Here is a 19,778-nt window from a genome sequence, read left to right on the forward strand (position 1 = left end):
CAATTAAGTTTGTAATGTACTGAGTGTAGGGGAAACAATCACATGGCAGCAATGATAAGGGGAGAGAGCCGTGGATTAGTGATGAAGGGGGTTGAAGTCAGGTCAGGTCACATTAAGGGAGAAGGAACAGTTTATTGCCCGTATCACTTAATTTCCTGCTTGTATCACTTAATTTCCAGTCTAGCAACAAAGATGTTTAGTGAGAAGGAGGTGACTCCACCCCAAATTGGGGTATATATACCACCACTGGTAGAACCATGTCTTTGTTTGTTTGGCTGTTCGATCCTTTGGGATGAATAAACTTGGTTTAAGCTTTTACAATGTTCACCGAGTTCTTACTCTGATATTTAGAATCTAACAAGTAGGTACGAAATGGTAGAAAACATTCCGAAACAGAGTGAAACAAGAGGTACTTTTTCATTGCAAAAACGTTTTGCTGTGGTGTGAACATGACTCTAAACGCCTTGCTTTAATTGAGCAAATAACACAAAATTAGATGTATCAGTTGCCATCTATATAATTTTGTGGATGACACATTGGCTGTGTTCCAGGCCGCCTAAATCTCATAACCTCTCAAAATGTTTAACATGACAGTAAAAGCATCAATATGATTGTAATTAACACGAGGTTGAGACAGAGAGCTGATTTCAAGAGCAGGAAGCAGCAGGTGTTTATAGGTAAAGGACCACAGGAGGAGGCAGGTAGCTGGGTCCAGGGGCAGGCAGAAGGTCATACACAGGGGGTCCAAAAGGGCAACAGTACAGGCAGAGAAAAGGCTAGTAAAGCAGTCCAGGAGATCAGGTAATAGGTAGATAACAGGAAATCCGATAGGCTAAAGTACAGGCAGGGAATAGGCAAAAGGCATCATTAGTGAGGCATGCAAAAACTATCATACACGGGAGGAGTAACTCACGGGAGACCCAGAGCTCTGAAAGCCGTGTGTCACAAAACAAACAATACCTCACAGTGACTGGGTGCAAAGAACTGAAGTAAATATTGTGTGATAATGACATACAGGTGTGTGAACAGGTGATTGGGATTTGGGGAGTGAGCTGCGTTCAGGGGATTTAGGTGTGAGAGTGTGAGCTGGAAAGTGAGCTGCGTTCAGGGGATCTACGTGTTAGAGGGTGTGAGTTGGAAACAGATTTTACAATGATTTTGAAATCTGATGCCCAAATCATAGATTTTTTTTGTACCTTTATTTAACTAGGCAAGTCAGTTAAGAACAAATTCTTATTTTCAACAACGGCCTAGGAACAGTGGGTTAACTGTCTGTTCAGGGGCAGAACGACAGATTTGTATCTTGTCAGCTCGGGATTTGTGTTATTCATGGAGATGTTTTCATATCATTTGCATGAACTTGCAACCTTTTGACTGCTAGTCCAACGCTCTAACCACTAGGCTACCCTGCCGCCCCGGCTACTCTGCTGCCCATCCTGTATGATTAATATGTGCAGTTTGACTGCCTTGCAGTCGGTCTGGAATGCGGCCAATATCATAATGAGTTTTCCTGTAAGCATACAGGACATGTGTTTGTAGTGCAAAAATCCAGTGCAAATATCCAATGTTTATCTCCCTCATGCAAATGATATCAAAACATCTCCATGAATAACACATTTGCGAAATGAACACCTTTCACTACTGTAGTGTTAGCTACATGTCTCCACAGTGCTGATTGCAGCTCGACTCGGAAATAGATTATGTGCATCTGTCAGTGACTCATGCACATCTGCTGTTAATTTACAGAGGTGAAGCGGGAGAGAGTGCAAGAGAGGGAGAGAGAGAGAGCACTTAATTACTGTAAATCACACACACACGCCATACATACACACACTTCTCAGTAAGGCAGCCAGCCTCAGGTGAGAAGCAGATCCAGGAATCTTGCCTCACTCTCCAGGTACAGTAACCCAGTTGGTGTATGATGCTGCCCAAAGGGAATAAATAAAGAGAGGTGATATTTTAGCTGAGCTCTACCAACTCTGACAATGGCAATAAAGTATGTTGTCATAGAGATACAGCTCCCCACTCTATTCAATGTCTTGAGGGCATAGACTGGAACGAGGTATAGAGAGACAAAAACTGAGTGTTAGCCTTTGGATCAAACTTCTGTTCTTGCAAATTGGCCTGCTTTGGTACAACTTATCTCTAACTTCCTAATAAAGTTTGGATTTAGTGAGACAAACAACTCATCAAATATCCAAATCATGAGGATATCCAAAGTAATAATTGCTAAATCTGGCAAACACAATGGACACAAGGCTTTTTCAGGGATCAGCATGTCTCCCACCCAGAGAAACATAGGAGAAGACACCTCAATCTTCCCTGCCAAGACACATTTAAGGGACCTGCGATGCCTCTGACCAAGATCTATTGACTTTAAAGTCTCTATTTCAACAAACCTAACGCAATGATTAATATTAGCGCTGGCATTACACTCTTGGAAAAAAAGGCGCTATCTACGACCTTAATAAAGGATACTTTAGCTGTCCCCATAGGAGAATCCTTTGAAGAACCATTTTTGGTTACAGGTAGAACTCTTTTGGGTTCCATGTAGAACCTTTTCTACAGAGGGTTCTACATGGAACCCAAAAGGGTTATCCTATGGGTACAGCCGAAGAACCCTTTTGGAACCCTTTCTTCTAAGAGTGTAGGGGCATGTTTTCGGGGATTGTCTAAAATATTTTTGCTATTTTCACAACTGGAATTATGGGCGTAGAAGCAGGAGGTGGCGCGAAAGAGCTCGGTTTTTATGAATAAACAAGTTGTGGGAGTGTCTAGGCTCGGCCCCTCAGTGCCCAATCAGAATGTGCTCCATGGCTAAATATATGGCTGCTTCACGTCGTGTATTCACAGTCTTTTATGTATTGCATTGTCATCAACTCCAATTAGAATGTTGAATACGTTATTGCCTAGTTTGTTAAATAGCCTGCCCCATATTTACTAAATATGTTGAATATATTTGCAGTCCACATTGTTCTAATTGCATTGTTTTAACATGGAAATACATTGCTAAACATAGGCTACAGCATTCACACTGATTTAGGGGCTAGGCCTACTTTAAATTGCAATCTGGACATGGACATGCCAAACAGTCAATAAACAAGATTAAATTCACTAGGCTATTGATAAGGCCTAAAATTACAGTGTATAATTCTAACCAAACTCTTATAAAAATGCAACAACTTGTTTTAAATAGGCTATGTCTAAATGCAGTTACAGGCCCAATAAATGATCCCTGTGAGCGTATAATACAGACAGATAGGAAGGAAATCGCTCAGGGATTTCACAATGTTGACTTTAAAACAGTTAGAGTTTAACTGCTGTTAAATAGGGGAAACCTGAGTAGCATTGTAGTTTATTTTTTTAAATTTTACCTTCATTTTACTAGGCAAGTCAGTTAAGAACAAATTCTTATTTTCAATGACAGCCTAGGAACAGTGGGTTAACTGCCTGTTCAGGGGCAGAATGACAGATTTGTACCTTGTCAGCTTGGGGATTTGAACTTGCAACCTTTTGGTTTCTAGTCCAACACTCTAACCACTAGGCTGCCGCCCCACAATATGGAGAGTGGTACTCAGTAACCTATTGTATTGGTTGGTCACCAAACATAACAAAAAGTTCAAGACAGTTGGAAAAGCATTCCAGGTGAAGCTAGTTGAGAGAATGCCAAGAGTGTGCAAAGCTGTCATCAAGACTCTCAAATATAAAACCTATTTTGATTTGTTTAACACTTATTTGGTTACTACATGATTCCCTATGTGTTATTTCATAGTTTTGATGTCTTCACTATGATTTTACATTGTAGAAAATAGTATGAATAAAGAAAAACCCTTAAATGAGTTCTAAAACTTTTGACCGGTAGTGAACATGACCAGCATTGCCAATCCCCCACCAAAATGAGTTGACCCCCGAAAGATGCTGTTCAGAACGTAGGCTTGTTTTGGTGGAAGACACATTCGAGCAAGCAAGTGATGGCCTTATTCTGCTGGACAGACACTTGTAAGTAGCAACATTGGATATGGGTATTGATTGTTGGTGTTACTGTTGTAGCTACAATGTGTAGTTATTGCTATAAATGTTAGTTACAAAGTACTTTCAGGTTTTATAGAACGCCATTGTAGCTGGTGTAACTAGAAGCTTAGCCTAAAGAAAGGGAAGGAACGGTAACATAAGCCACATCATAATGTGAACAAAACGTTCAGATTGAAATATATTATATAACACTATGCATCTGACATGAAGAATATGGAATCCTGTTTATGACATTTCCTTCGGTCAAGTAATCATGAGTCAAAGATGAGTATCTTGTTTTTCTATTTAGCACAAGTTGAGGAATCTTCTATCAACTACATTCCATGTCCACTTTCATAAGTGATTTAAACAACAAAGTAAATCACTAATGAACATGTTAATTTTTGCCTGTTGAACTGTTCAATAGCAAACCACATCAGCTGTGTCCCTGACACATCAACAGGGCTGCAGTGGAACGAGTCGAGCGCTTCATGTTCCTCAGTGTCCAAATCACTAAGGAGTTACGGTAGTCCACACACAGGAAGAATGAAGAAGGCGTGACAGTGCCTCTTCCCCTTCAGGAGGTTGAAAAGGTTTAGCGTTGAGGGCCCTCAAACCATCAAAAGGTTCTACAGCTGTACCATTGACAGCTTCTTGATGTAACACGGCTTGGTATGACATGGCGCTAAAGAGGGTGGTGCAGACAGCCCAGTACATCACTGGGTCCGAACTCCCTGCCTTCCAGGACCTCTATATCAGGCGGTGTGAAAGGAAGGCCCAGAGAATCGTTAACGACTCCAGCCACCAGAGCCATAGACTGTTCTCTCTGCATCTTCATGTCAAGTAGTACCGGTGCATCAAAACTGTCAAGCAGGCTCCTGAACAGCTTCTATCCCCAAGTCATAAGACTGCTAAATAGCTGACAAAATGGCTATATGGACTAATTGAGTTCATAGTCTGCATAGTCATTTTCACTCTCTCTATGCACACTCACTGTCCCTCCAACACACACACAAACACACTTTGCTCACACACACATAATATGCACATACATTTATACTGACTTTACACACCCACTCACAATCATCATATATGCTGCTGCTACTCTGTTTAGTATATATCATCCTGATGCCTTACCCCTATACATATCTATCTCTATCACTCCAGTATCCTGGCACATTGTAAATATGGTAAGGGAACTGACTGACCCTGTATACAGTATGCTTACATACTTTCTCTTGATTCTCTTGATATTTCTACCTTAAGTTATTTTTTGTATTGTTATTGTTATTGATTACTGCACTGTTGTGTTTAGAGCTTGCAAGAAAGGCATTTCACTGTACTTGTGACGCAAAATTAAAACTGAACTTGAAACTTGAAACATAAAGATATAAAACTGTATCTTTTTGTGAAGAATCAACAACAAGTGGGACATAATCATGAAGTGGAACGACATTTATTGGATATTTCAAACTTTTTTAACAAATCAAAAACTGAAAAATTGGGCGTGATTCATGATTGTGTCCCACTTGTTGTTGATTCTTCACAAAAAATACAGTTTTATATCTTTATGTTTGAAGCCTGAAATGTGGCAAAAGGTCGCAAAGTTCAAGGGGGCCGAATACTTTCACAAGGCACTGTACTAATTATACATACTGAGAAAGCGTCATCTATTGTGTAATGGTGATTTGTTCATTTTTTTTAATCTATTCTGATTATTAGCTGTTGTCAAATACATGTGGGTGTGAAAAGACGATTCTCTTCCTCAATAGCAGTGGTGTAGTGGAGGGTATATGCCGTATACCCACTTATTTTTCTGTGGGCATGTAACGGCTGTTGGAAGGAGTGGAGGACCAAGGTGCGGCGTGGTACGTATTCATCTTTATTATTCGAACTGAACACTGACTAACAAAAATAACAAAGAGAATGAACGAAAACCGAAACAGTTCTGTCGGGTGCAGAAAGACACAAAAGAGAAATCATAGAACCCACAACATAGAATGCCCACCCCAACTCACGCCCTGATCAAACCAAAATAGAGACATAAAAGGATCGCTAAGGTCAGGGCGTGACAGTAACCCCCCCCCCAAAGACGCAGACTTCGGCCGCAAAACCTAAACCTATAGGAGAGGGTCTGGGTGGGCATCTATCCACGGTGGCGGCTCTGGTGCGGGACATGGACCCCGCTCCACCTTAGGCTTGTCCCACTTAGGTGGCGCCTCTGGAGCGGGGATCCTCGCCGCTTACCCCGGACTGTGGACCCTCACAGCGGGCCCCGGACAGTTGGGAGACTCTGGCAGCAGGCTGGGGAGACATACAGGCGGCCTCCTCCTTGGCCGAGGCACCGGACACACTGAGCCGTGGAGGCGCGGTCTCGAGCGCAGAGCTGGCCCCACCTGTTCTGGCTGGATGCCAGCTTCACGTGGGTGTGAAAAGACGATTCTCATAAAAGGATAAAAGGATCTCTAAGGTCAGAGCGTGACAGGGTATTGTGTATTCTCACTTCTTAATCCCCACTAATACTTATCAAAGTAATGTACTGGAGGTGTATGCCTATCATTTAGGGCTGATGGAACAGATCAGAATGTTTATCTTAAATAGTTGATAAACTATTATTTATTCACATTTTAGGCACATCAATGTACACACACAGTAAGCCTACACAGGAATGGTCCATTTCAAAACTCTATTCTACACCGCAGATGCAAGCGGTTTCATGGACAGAAATGCTCATATTCATTAGAAAGAGGAGGGATTTAAAGATGCAACAACTTTCAAGGGTCGCAAATATGATTAGGATGCCATTGGCTTCTAGACAATGAAAGATAGTTGAAAAGAAAACAATAGAACAGGAGAAAGCATATGAGTTAGTCTTAATAAAAATAATTGCCTCCATATTTCAAAATTGTAGACCTCCACGAGTCTGGTTCATCCTTGGGAGAAATTTCCAAACGCCTGATGGTACCACGTTCATCTGTACAAACAATAGTACGCAAGTATAAACACCATGGGACCACTCAGCCATCAAACCGCTCAGGAAGGAGACAGGTTCTGTCTCCTAGAGATGAACGTACTTTGGTGCGAAAAGTGCAAATCAATCCCAGAACAACAGCAAAGGACCTTGTGAAGATGCTGGAGGAAACAGGTAAAAAAGTATCTATATCCACAGTAAAGCGAGTCCTATATTGACATAACCTGAAAGGCCGCTCACCAAGGAAGAAGCCACTGCTCCAAAACCGCCATAAAAAAGCCAGACTACGTTTTGCAAATGACACAAGATCGTACATTTTGGAGAAATGTCCTCTGGTCTGATGAAACAAAAATAGAACTGTTTGGCAATAATAACCGTCGTTATGTTTGGAGGAAAAAGGGGGATGCTTGCAAGCCGAAGAACACCATCCCAACCGTGAAGCACGTGGGTGGCAGCATCATGTTGCGGGGGTGCTTTGCTGCAGGAGGGACTGATGCACTTCACAAAATGGATGGCATCACGAGGATAGAAAATTATGTGGATATATTGAAGCAACATCTCAAGACATCAGAGTTACACCAAGTTAAAGCTTGGTCACAAATGGGTCTTCCAAATGGACAATGACCCCAAGCATACTTACAAAGTTGTGGCAAAATGGCTTAAGGACAACAAAGTCAAGGTATTGGAGTGGCCATCACAAAGCCCTGACTTCCATCCCATAGACAATTTGTGGGCAGAACTGAAAAATGAGTGCGAGCACTCGGAGAACTACAAACCTGTCTCAGTTACACCAGCTCTGTCAGGAGGAATGGGCCAAAATTCACCCAACTTATTGTGGAAGGCTAGTGGAAGGCTACCCAAAACGTTTGACCCAAGTCAAACAATTTAAAGGTAATGCTACCAAATACTAATTGAGTGTATGTAAACTTCTGACCCACTGGGAATGTGATGAAAGAAATATAAGCTGAAATAAATCATTCTCTCTACTATTATTCTGACATTTCACATTCTTAAAATAAAGTGGTGATCCTAACTGACCTAAGATAGGGAATTTTTACTAGGATTAAATGTCAGGAATTGTGAAAAACTGAGTTTAAATGTATTTGGCTAAGGTGTATGTAAACTTCCGACTTAGACTGTATATCTCACCGGTCATCCCCAAAGCCACCACCCCCTTTGGCCACCTTTCCTTCCAGCTCTCTGCTGCCAATGACTGGAACAAATTGCAAAAATCGCTGAAGTTGGAGACTTATATCTCCCTCTAACTTTAAGCATCAGCTATCTGAGCAGCTTACCGATCACTGCAGCTGTACACAGCCCATCTGTAAATAGCCCATCCAATATACCTAACTCATCCCCATATTGTTTTTTAAAACTTTTTTTCTCTTTTGCGCACAAGTATTTCTACTTGCACATCATCATCTGCACATCTATCACTCCAGTGTTAATTTCTTCGCTACTATGGCCTATTTATTGCCTTACCTCCTTGCGCCATTTGCGCCATAGACTTTTTCTATTGTGTCATTGACTGTACGTTTGTTCCATGTGTAACTCTGTGTTGTTGTTTGTATTGCACTGCTTTGCTTTATGTTTATCTGCTACTGCCAGGTTGCAGTTGGAAATGAGAACTTTTTCTCAACTGGCCTACCTGGTTAAATAAAGGTAAAATAAAAAAAATAAAGAATTCATATACTGTCTCTGCAAAAATTCCCGTTATATCTACTTCGATTTGAGTTTTATTCAATATTCACTCATTGTCTAATTAATCGCACTGCTTAAAAGGTTTTGAATGTCAAATGAAATTGACTGAGGAGTGGTTATAGTAGTACTCTATCCTAATAAAATATGTTAAAAGTTCAATTAAATTTACAAGGAGGGACATTAGAGTACCCTACTCAACTCTACTGATGTGTTGAAAGTGAAATGTCATTGACTAAGGAGCAATGTTAGAGTAGATAGAACTGTGCACTCGTAGAAAAAAGGCTCCAAAGGGGTTCATCAGCTGTCCCCATAGGAGAACCCTTGGGATAACTGCTCAGGGGCAGAAAGACATATTTTTACTTTGTCAGCTCGGGATTCGTTATGTTAGAGTAGTTAGAAATCTACTTAAACATGTTGAAAGTAAAATGATTAAGGAGCAATGTTACACACCTCCAACCCCAATCGGGGTTTGCCACAGTGCAGGTTTAATTGAACTCCAGCCTCAGTAGTACTGAGTCAGATGGAATGATTGGGGAACAGGTGCACTTATTTTGGTGAAGGTCACAGACAAAGTCTGCAGCGGGAGAGCCCGGGCATTGGGAGGAAAGCGTGTGTGTGTGGATCAGCTTCGGCCATCGTTCTGAATCAAGGTGAGGCTCGATCAAACACCACAAGTTCTAGAGCCAGCGATCAACTGCAGTCAACCTCTGTAGCAGCAGAGCATCTGCTCAAACTCTCATTTACAAGTCAAGGATATGAAGGGTCTGTGCACGTTCTCCCTACTAATTTTCAGACTTCCGGGAGAATTTGGCAACATCTTAGTGAGCCTGCTACTAATTATATTCATTGGGAAATAGTACAGGAAGCTTAAGTATATCTTTTAGGATACAGGATTTATCCGTGTGAAATATTCTTAAATTGTATTTGATGTCACTGTTGAAGAGGCACTACATAACATTTGCCTCTAGGGGTGCTCTTTAGGGGTCTCTTAAATAGACATATTGTCCAGAAATCACCTCATTGTATAGAAAGCAAACATTTGATGTACACAATTAGCAACTCCATTGTGTATCCTTAAGGTGTAAACAGTGATTGACAAGAACCCAGATATAATGTAGCAACTGTGCAGACAGAGCATAGCAAGAACACTTACAGCTCTCCATGGCGAAGATGGTGATGTTATGTATGGCGTTGACTTCTCTGTCCACGGGCTTGGCAGTGCTGATGACACCGGTGGTGGCGTCTATGTTGAAGAAGCGCTCCAAGTCGGTGTTGCGGTCTATAGAGTACCTGGAGTTAGGTAGTCAGGAGAGAGAGCCTATTGAAGAGGCTTCCTATCATGGGCCAGATTCAACAGCACCCGCCGTATAAACACATTCTATGGACCATCTGTGGGCAATACATTAATCAGGGATGCATACTGTACATTTATGCAGGCTGTTATAATAAGGAGCAATCATACATCGAATGATGAAGGCTACAACTGATGCATACTATGTACGTAAAAAGCAGTTGAACAACCAGCAAATGTATTTGTCGTAGAAACACAAAATCGAACTGATCAAAAACGTTCAAACAGTAACAGAGCATTACGATTTAGGACTTGCTATGATGAATCCTTGCCACACCCCTACCTGATGGGACTGTTGGTGGAATCGGGGTCATGTGCGGACACCGTCCCGATGGTGGTGCCCACCTCTGCTGCCTCCGATAGTAACATCTTGCTGAGCGGCAAGGAGAAGACAGGCGGCTCGTCCACGTTCTCCACGATGAGGCGCACTGTAGCTGTGTCGCTAAATGGGCCAAGGGAGAGGAATCGCAGGTCGATGTGTCTATTGGACACCTCCACACGTAGGGTGTAGCTCGACTTGGTCTCAAAGTCCAGGCCCTACCGATTTGAAAGGGAGAAAGAGATATTTATTGAAGGAAGTAGGGAAAGGAGTAGGGAGGGTCAGACTTTGGGCATGTCTGAATACCAGTACTTGAGTTTTAAATAGTAGCCTAGTTGGGAATGTGAAAATATTGTAAAATTGGGTTTGCACCAGACATATGTAAAATTTTGAAATTTCGGCAATTCTTTTGGCTTTTCATCTAGTATGAATTCGCTGCATGCTATTGAGGAAAATTATCATCTTTTGGGACCTTGTGTGTGTTTGACAACTTTTGATAATCACATAAGGGGATGTGCTGTACCAAAATGAAAAAAATGGCTGGAAACAACACGATTGTGCATTAGATGAAATAATGTTTGTATGGATGATGTTGACATTTGTTTCTTACTGCATACGTTTTTATTAAATAGTATATTCTAAATCCACTATAATTGAGAATTTCAATAAGCGTTTTTCTACAGCTGGCTATGCTTTCCACCTGGCTACCCCTACCCCGGACAACAGCACTGCACCCCCCACAGCAACTCGCACAAGCCTTCCCCATTTCTCCTTCTCCCAAATCCAGTCAGCTGATGTTCTGAAAGAGAAAAATCTGGACCCCTACAAATCAGCCGGGCTAGACAATCTGGAACCTTTCTTTCTAAAATTATCTGCAACCCCTATTACTAGCCTTTTCAACCTCTTTCGTGTCGTCTGATATTTCCAAAGATTGGAAAGCAGCTGCGGTCATCCCCCTCTTCAAAGGGGGACACACTCTTGACCCAAACTGCTACAGACCTATATCTATCCTACCCTGCCTTTCTAAGGTCTTCGAAAGCCAAGTCAACAAACAGATTACCGACCATTTCGAATCCCACCATAGCTTCTCCGCTATGCAATCTGGTTTCAGAGCTGGTCATGGGTGCACATCAGCCACGCTCAAGGTCCTAAATGATATCTTAACCACCATCGATAAGAAACAATACTGCGCAGCCGTCTTCATTGACCTGGCCAAGGCTTTCGACTCTTGTCAATCACCACATCCTCATCCGCGATAGCCTTGGTTTCTCAAATGATTGCCTCGCCTGGTTCACCAACTATTTCTCTGATAGAGTTCAGTGTGTCAAATCGGAGGGCCTGTTGTTTTTTACTTGCTATATTGTATTTACTTCGCCACCATGGCCTTTTTTTGCCTTTACCTCCCTTATCTCACCTCATTTGCTCACATTGTATATAGACTAATTTTTCTACTGTATAACTGACTGTATGTTTGTTTTACTCCATGTGTAACTCTGTGCTGTTGTTCGTGTTGTACTGCTTTGCTTTATCTTGGCCAGGTCGCAATTGTAAATGAGAACTTGTTCTCAACTTACCTACCTGGTTAAATAAAGGTGAAATAAAAAAATAAACTATTTGAAATAGTATGTAGCATGATTACTACACAATTACTACACAATATGTAGGATGGATGGAAGGAATACAGTGCCTTGCAAAATCATTCATCCCCATTGGCATTTTTCCTATTTTGCTGCATTACAACCTGTAATTTAAATGGATTTTTATTTTGATTTCATATAAATGGACATACACAAAATAGTCCTAAATGGTGAAGTGAAATGAAAAAAATAACTTGTTTCAAAAACATTTAAAAAAGTGTAAAACTGAAAAGTGGTGTGTGCATATACATTCCCCTCTTTGCTGTGAAGCCCCTAAATAACATCTGGTGCAACCAATTACCTTCAGAAGTCACATAATTCATTTTAAAAAAGTCCATTAAATCCATTATTAAAAAATGGAAAGAACATGGCACCGCCCACCAAAACTCATGGACCAGACAAGGAGGGCATTAATCAGAGGCAACAAAGAGACCAAAGATTACCCTGAAGGATCTGCAAAGCTTCACAGCGGAGATTGGAGTATCTGTCCATAGGAAAACTTTAAGCCGTACACTCCACAGAGTACACTCCACAGAGTTGGGCTTTACGGAAGAGTGGCCAGAAAAAAGCCATTGCTTAAAGAAACAAATAAGCAAACACGTTTTGTGTTCGCCAAAAGGCATGTGGGAGACTACCCAAACATATGGAAGAAGGTACTCTGGTCAGATGAGACTAAAATTGAGCTTTTTGGCCATCAAAGAAAACGTTATGTCTGGTGCAAACCCAACACCTCTCATCACCCCGAAAAACCATCCCCACAGTGAAGCATGGTGGTGGCAGCATCATGCTGTGTGGGTGTTTTTCATCGGTAGTGACTGGGAAACTTGTCAGAATTGAAGGAATTGTGGATGGCGCTAAATACAGGGAAATTCTTGAGGGAAACCTGTTTCAGTCCTCTAGAGATTTGAGACTGGGACGGAGGTTCACCTTCCAGCAGGACAATGACACTAAGCATACTTCTAAAGCAACACTCAAGTGGTTTAAGGGGAAACATTTAAATGTCTTGGAATGTCTAGGTCAAAGCCCAGACCTCAATCCAACTGAGAATCTGTGGTATGATTTAAAGATTGCTGTAAACCAGCGGAAACCCATCCAACTTGAAGGAGCTGGAGCAGTTTTGTCTTGAAGAATGGGCAAGAATCAAAGTGGCTAGATGTGCAAAGCTTTTAGAGACATACCCCAAGAGACTTGGATCTGTAATTGCTGCAAAAGGTGGCTCTACAAAGTCTTGAATTTGGGGGGGTGAATAGTTATACACGCTCAAGTTCAGTTTTTTCTCTTATTCCTCGTTTGTGTCACAAAAAAATATTTCAAAGTGGTAGGCATGTTGTGTAAGTCAAATGATACACCCCCCCCCCCAAAAATGAAAAAATGTTCATACCAGGTTGTAAGGCAACAAAATAGGAAAAATTCCAAGGGGGTGAATACTATCGCAAGCTACTGAGGATTGAGAATAGAGACAAAGGTTTATTTTAAATATGGAAGGGAGTAAATAAAAAAATAAGGAAGAGAGGGAGGGGAGAGAGAGAGATGAACGAGAGGGAAGGAAGAAAGTGAGGAACAATAGGAACAAGAAAAAAATAATAATAAAATAAGTCCGCTAAAATCACAATATATGAAGGCCCAGGTTTAATTCATACCCTTTACTATTCTGATCTCATTTTGTCCACACATATACAATTGTTTTCTGAACCTTCTCAATCTCTGAACATTGCTGTCATATTGACTTACAGTACATAACTGTGCCAAGGCAAAATATTGATCTTAAGACAAAGATACAAGACCCTGAAAATGTTTTCTGACACACTCGCGCAACTCCTCATTTATTCATCCTGTCAAAGTTATGAAATTACTGCTTTTTAAGATATCAAATGCAAAGTATTGAGCATACACTCATTGTCTGTAAATAATTCAAATTGTATAAAAAAGCTAAAGAGATATTTTTTATCTCCATCTCCATATTTTGTCAAGAGTCAAAAGCTTTATGATTAGGTTCAGAGAAACTTAAGAATCATTTAGAATTCAAATTCTTCAAACTCCAAGGGACATCTTACAGACTTTGGCCGTGTATGAATACCCATACTTGTGTTCTAAATTGAAGACTAATTGGATTTGCAAAAATATAATATAGTTTTAAAGTATGTCAAATTTCTAAAATGTCATGTGCTTTAAATGCTAGGATGTCATACTCATTTTGGCTTTTCATCTAGTAGAATTCACTGCAGGCTTTTGAGCAAGAGAATCGTGTTTTCAGACCCATGTGTGTTTTACTACAGCTTATAATCAGATAAGAGGAGGTCTTTATCAACATGAACAAAGGGTGGGAAACAACAGAAGTGCGCATTTTCAACGCATTCTCCATATGGATAATCCTAGTACGTTGATATTTGTTGCTTACTGCATACATTCATACTAAACAGTACATTCTAAATGGTATGTAATCTAATTAGTAGACAGTATGTAGTTTTAGTAAATAGTAGGGGGCAGCAGGTAGCCTAGTGGTTAGAGTGGTGGGCCAGTAACCAAAAGGTTGCTGAATTGAATCCCTGAGCTGACAAGGTAAAAATATGTCATTCTGCCCCTTAACAAGGCAGTTAACCCACTGCTCCCTGCTAGGCCGTCATTGTAAATAAGAATTTGTTTCATAACTGACTTGTCTAGTTAATTAAAGGTTAATAATAAAGTAGGCAAGACAGATTTTGAACACAGCCTGAGGAGCTATGGTGTGTACCGGCTTTAGTTCCAGCCTAGTACTAACACACCTGTTTCACATAAGCCTGTGTCTCAATGGGAATTTCCTGGTTAAAATAAAAATTATTAGCTGTATCAGTTGTGTTATTGCCGGCGTGGAGCAAATGGAGCATGCACACAAAGTAGCTATCTGGGACCAGTGTTGGAAAAGCATTAGATTAAGGATCTGCATCTATAGAGTGTCCATGGACAAGAGTTACACATCCATGGAATGTGTCAAACTCACTTGGAGATTTGAGTTGGTGTTGTTGTCGCTTTGACACCAACTTCAAACTCTTGACTCTGACAACTTCCACTGTCCTAATACGGACACATTATCTATTGGTCTTATAGGGTGTCCATGAGGACAGTGCAATACTATAGCAGACCTCTAGCGATGGCTTCCTTAAAGGAAAGGTCTGCATTATACCTTTTGCAGAGTGATGAGGCCTTCCTGTGTGTCTCTGTCGGGGGTGATTCGGAACAACCCGAGGCCATCCCCATCCACAATCCTGTACTCCATCTCAGCATTGGGCCCCACATCCGAGTCTAGCGTCTTTATCTTGGCTACCACTGAGGCCACTGGCAGGGACTCAGACATGCTGAATTGATAACTTTCTACAGGCGAGAGACAGAGAGAGACAGATAGAGACAGAGAGAAGAGGAAAATTATAAAAACAGCCCACACATACAAGTTATTGATGATACCATTTTCCATCTTCGCTCTATGTCCACGCTCATCGCCCTGTTGCTAAATGAATGCTACCTGTTTCTGTTGTTATTTTTCTGTAGGGTTCCTCTACCCTGTGCAGAGTGAGCTATATTAACTATTGTGTGAGTCTGACATGTCTGTGGATAGATTCCCACCACCATTTCCTTCTCAACCAACAACTTCTGGTTTGTGTCCACTCTGAGATTGGAAGGTTGGGAGCTCGATCCCTGGCTGAGTCATTAAAAAATCTCTATATATTTAACCTTTATTTAACTGGACAAGTCAGTTAAGAACAAATTGTCATTTACTACACCTGCCAAACCCAGATGATGCTCTGCCAATTGTGCGCAGCCATATGGGACTCCCAATCACGGCTTGAATGTGATACAGCCTAGAATCAAACCAGAGTCTGTAGTGACGCCTCTAGCATTGAGATGCATTGCCTTAGACCGCTGCGCCACGCAGCCCAACACTGTTACACACATCTCAAGGAACCATGGAACCTTCAGGTTTGCAACTTCACTTTATTAGGTTTATTTGAAAGCGACAAAGTACATTAATCAAAATTTCTGTGAATGTGCCAGATTTAGCCAGCCTGCTAATTCCACTTGAAGTCCATGGGCAGGTAGACAAAAGCATGCTCATTCTCCACAAGTCACTGGGATGGAGCTTTTTGATCTGAAAATACAGATCTTTAGATGGGTCAGCCCCTTCTCTATCACTCAATAATGCTGTTATAGCATTGTCTCAATACCGTCTTCTTAACAATGGCACCACCTTTCATTAGGTAGCGATAAAAAAACGGTTGTTGTAAAAATAGCCTTTTCTAGTTGAGTAATGGTGTTCTGTTGTTGATTATGGTCCTGTAGATATAGTCTGGCCCCCAAAATACTGTATACAGTTTTATTAAAACAATGTTATTTTTGCCCTTATTAAAAATCAAACTTTAGACCCTTGCACGAGCGAGCCGGAATGTTTCATAGGAGCAGGAGCCTATCTCCTGTTTCTCTCTTGAGGCAGCTTGATGTACAAGTACACCCCCTAGACATAACTCTAGTCTATCGCAGAGCCTTACCCTCAGTCTATCTCCTTAATGCTGAGTGCCAAGCAGAGACGCATCCGGTCACATTTTTACAGTCTTTGGACTCCAGAGTGGTGCAGTTGTCTAAGGCACTGCGTCTCAGTGCTTGAGGCATCACTACAGACACCCTGGTTTGAATCCACCACCGGCCATGATTGGGAGTCCCATAGGGCGGTACACAATTGGCCCAGCATCGTCCGGGATTGGCTGGTGTAGGTCGTCATTGTAAATAAGAACATGTTCTTAACTGACTTGCCTGGTTAAATAAATAAAAAAGTGTGCAAACTGACTGAAAAGAAGGGCTTACTGCGAGAGAAGTGTGGTGGATTGTCGTTGACGTCAGTGAGAGTCACCATGACGGAGGTGGTCCCAGAGAGTCCTCCCATCTGGCCCACCATGTCCTTGGCCTGGATGACCAACAGATACTGGTCCCTGGCCTCACGGTCCATATTGGGCAGAGCCGTCTTGACCACGCCTGCAAAAAAAGATTCAATAACACTTTACTTAGGGCATTCAGTTATAATATAACTTGGTACATCTTGGTATGTTTTGTCTTCTACGTTGCAATTTTTCAACCTTCTTGAAATGACTGATTCATTTTTTACTCAGATTCATTATAATATTATAGTAACTCATAAAAAAGAGTATACAAATCCCACTACGACTTGCCCAGCGTGCAAAATTTGGCACATTATGTAATAATTTTGTTTTTTTTTTGGTTGTAAACTGGTTTTCAGGATGAGAAGACATTATGTGATTTACAACCAAGTGGTCTTTGTTACACTCCGAAAAATAGAAAGAAAATGATGGCGAGATCAAGGCATCGTGAGAAATAAGTCATATTATGGCTCTTATGATCTCGTCAGATCATTAGGTTAAAACCAGATAAAGATACATTTTTATGGTTGATTAAACGACATGAACAAAACCTCCTTAAACAACCAGTACACAACCTGACCACAACATCAAATACATCATAACGATGTCATTGCAACCTCTTGCTTGCTGGGAAGAGTTTCTCCCTGGTATGACAATGACCATATGGTTGTATTCTAGAATAATCATTGGCAAATGCGCCATCACCTCTCTGAGCCTTAAACTCATATCTCAGGAACGTTATTACAGTTTGTCCCCGTTGCCCATGGTCAGCACTCTGGTTCATGCATGCAGTACTCCACTCAAAGAATGATGAAATAAGAGGCAGCGCGTTAGGTTGTAAATGCTGTCCTTGATGGCAGAGGAGAGGCTTTTAATCTGGGAAAAGACAACTGTACGTGTGCATCCCTCCTTACACTCAGTAACATCAGGAGAACCATCATAAAACACAGTTTGAGTTGTATTAAGTGGTAACTACGTTTGATAAAGTACCAGTCAAAAGTTTGGACACCTACACATTCCAGGGTTTTTCTTTATTTTGACTAATTACTACATTGTAGAATAATAGTGAAGACAAAAACTATGAACTAACTCATTTGGAATCATGTAGTAACCAAAAAAGTGTTTAACGAATCAAAATACATTTTTTATTTGAGATTCTTCAAAGTAGCCACCCTTTGCCTTGATGACAGCTTTGCACATTCTTGTCATTCTCTCAACCATACCATAGTTGTTTAGTAAACTGTTTAGTAAACTGATACATTAACTTGATTGGCCTAACCCTAACCCTAACCCTAAGCTGTAGGTCATGTAACGTTTTGTTACATGCATTGTTTACTTTAATGTGTGTGTAGTTGAATTTATTCCCGCCACAGTGTGACTGTTGGCGAATTTTGGACATGCTTTACTCATCTCATATGTGTATACTGTATTCTATTCTACTGTATTTTAGTCTATGCTTTACTCATCTCATATGTGTATACTATATTCTATTCTACTGGATTTTAGTCTATGCTTTACTCATCTCATATGTGTATACTGTATTCTATTCTACAGTATTTTAGTCTATGCTTTACTCATCTCATATGTGTATACTGTATTCTATTCTACTGTATTTTAGTCTATACTTTACGCATCTCATATGTGTATACTATATTCTATTCTACTGTATATTAGTCTATGCTTTACTCATCTCATATGTGTATACTGTATTCTATTCTACTGTATTTTAGTCTATGCTTTACTCATCTCATATGTGTATACTGTATTCTATTCTACTGTATTTTAGTCTATGCTTTACTCATCTCATATGTGTACACTGTATTCTATTCTACTGGATTTTAGTCTATGCTTTACTCATCTCATATGTGTATACTGTATTCTATTCTACTGTATTTTAGTCTATGCTTTACTCATCTCATATGTGTACACTGTATTCTATTCTACAGGATTTTAGTCTATGCTTTACTCATCTCATATGTGTATACTGTATTCTATTCTACTGTATTTTAGTCTATGCTTTACTCATCTCATATGTGTATACTGTATTCTATTCTACTGTATTTTAGTCTATGCTTTACTCATCTCATATGTGTATACTGTATTCTATTCTACTGTATTTTAGTCTATGCTTTACTCATCTCATATGTGTACACTGTATTCTATTCTACTGGATTTTAGTCTATGCTTTACTCATCTCATATGTGTATACTGTATTCTATTCTACTGTATTTTAGTCTATGCTTTACTCATCTCATATGTGTATACTGTATTCTATTCTACTGTATTTTAGTCTATGCTTTACTCATCTCATATGTGTACACTGTATTCTATTCTACTGTATTTTAGTCTATGCTTTACTCATCTCATATGTGTATACTGTATTCTATTCTACTGTATTTTAGTCTATGCTTTACTCATCTCATATGTGTATACTGTATTCTATTCTACTGTATTTTAGTCTATGCTTCACTTATCTCATATGTGTATACTGTATTCTATTCTACTGTATTTTAGTCTATGCTTTACTCATCTCATATGTGTACACTGTATTCTATTCTACTGGATTTTAGTCTATGCTTTACTCATCTCATATGTGTATACTGTATTCTATTCTACTGTATTTTAGTCTATGCTTTACTCATCTCATATGTGTATACTGTATTCTATTCTACTGGATTTTAGTCAATGTCACTCCATCTAAAATTGATACATTTCTTAATTCCATTCTTTTTCTTTTAGATGTATGTGTTGTTGTGAATTGTTTGATACTAATGCATTGTTGGAGCTAGGAACACAAGCATTTCACTACACCCGCAATAACATCTGCTAAATATGTGTATGTGACCGATAACATTTGATTTGATGTCATTTTGTTGTCTCGGCTTTA

At 40.3% G+C, this 19,778-nt stretch overlaps 1 protein-coding gene across 1 annotated transcript in view; it reads right to left on the reverse strand.

Annotated features, from left to right (window-relative positions):
* LOC135518350 (cadherin-7-like) overlaps positions 1-19,778 on the reverse strand; it is a 113,046-nt gene that overhangs the window by 69,171 nt on the left and 24,097 nt on the right. The window contains exons 4-7 of the mRNA XM_064943468.1: positions 16,821-16,988; positions 15,151-15,338; positions 10,318-10,571; positions 9,837-9,973 (exon numbers count right to left, since the gene is read on the reverse strand). Of these exons, the coding sequence (XP_064799540.1) occupies positions 9,837-9,973; positions 10,318-10,571; positions 15,151-15,338; positions 16,821-16,988 (747 nt within the window). The remainder of the gene's footprint in view (positions 1-9,836; positions 9,974-10,317; positions 10,572-15,150; positions 15,339-16,820; positions 16,989-19,778) is intronic.

Source organism: Oncorhynchus masou, chromosome 3 (genome assembly GCF_036934945.1).
Source record: "Oncorhynchus masou masou isolate Uvic2021 chromosome 3, UVic_Omas_1.1, whole genome shotgun sequence".
Lineage (NCBI taxonomy): Eukaryota > Metazoa > Chordata > Actinopteri > Salmoniformes > Salmonidae > Oncorhynchus > Oncorhynchus masou.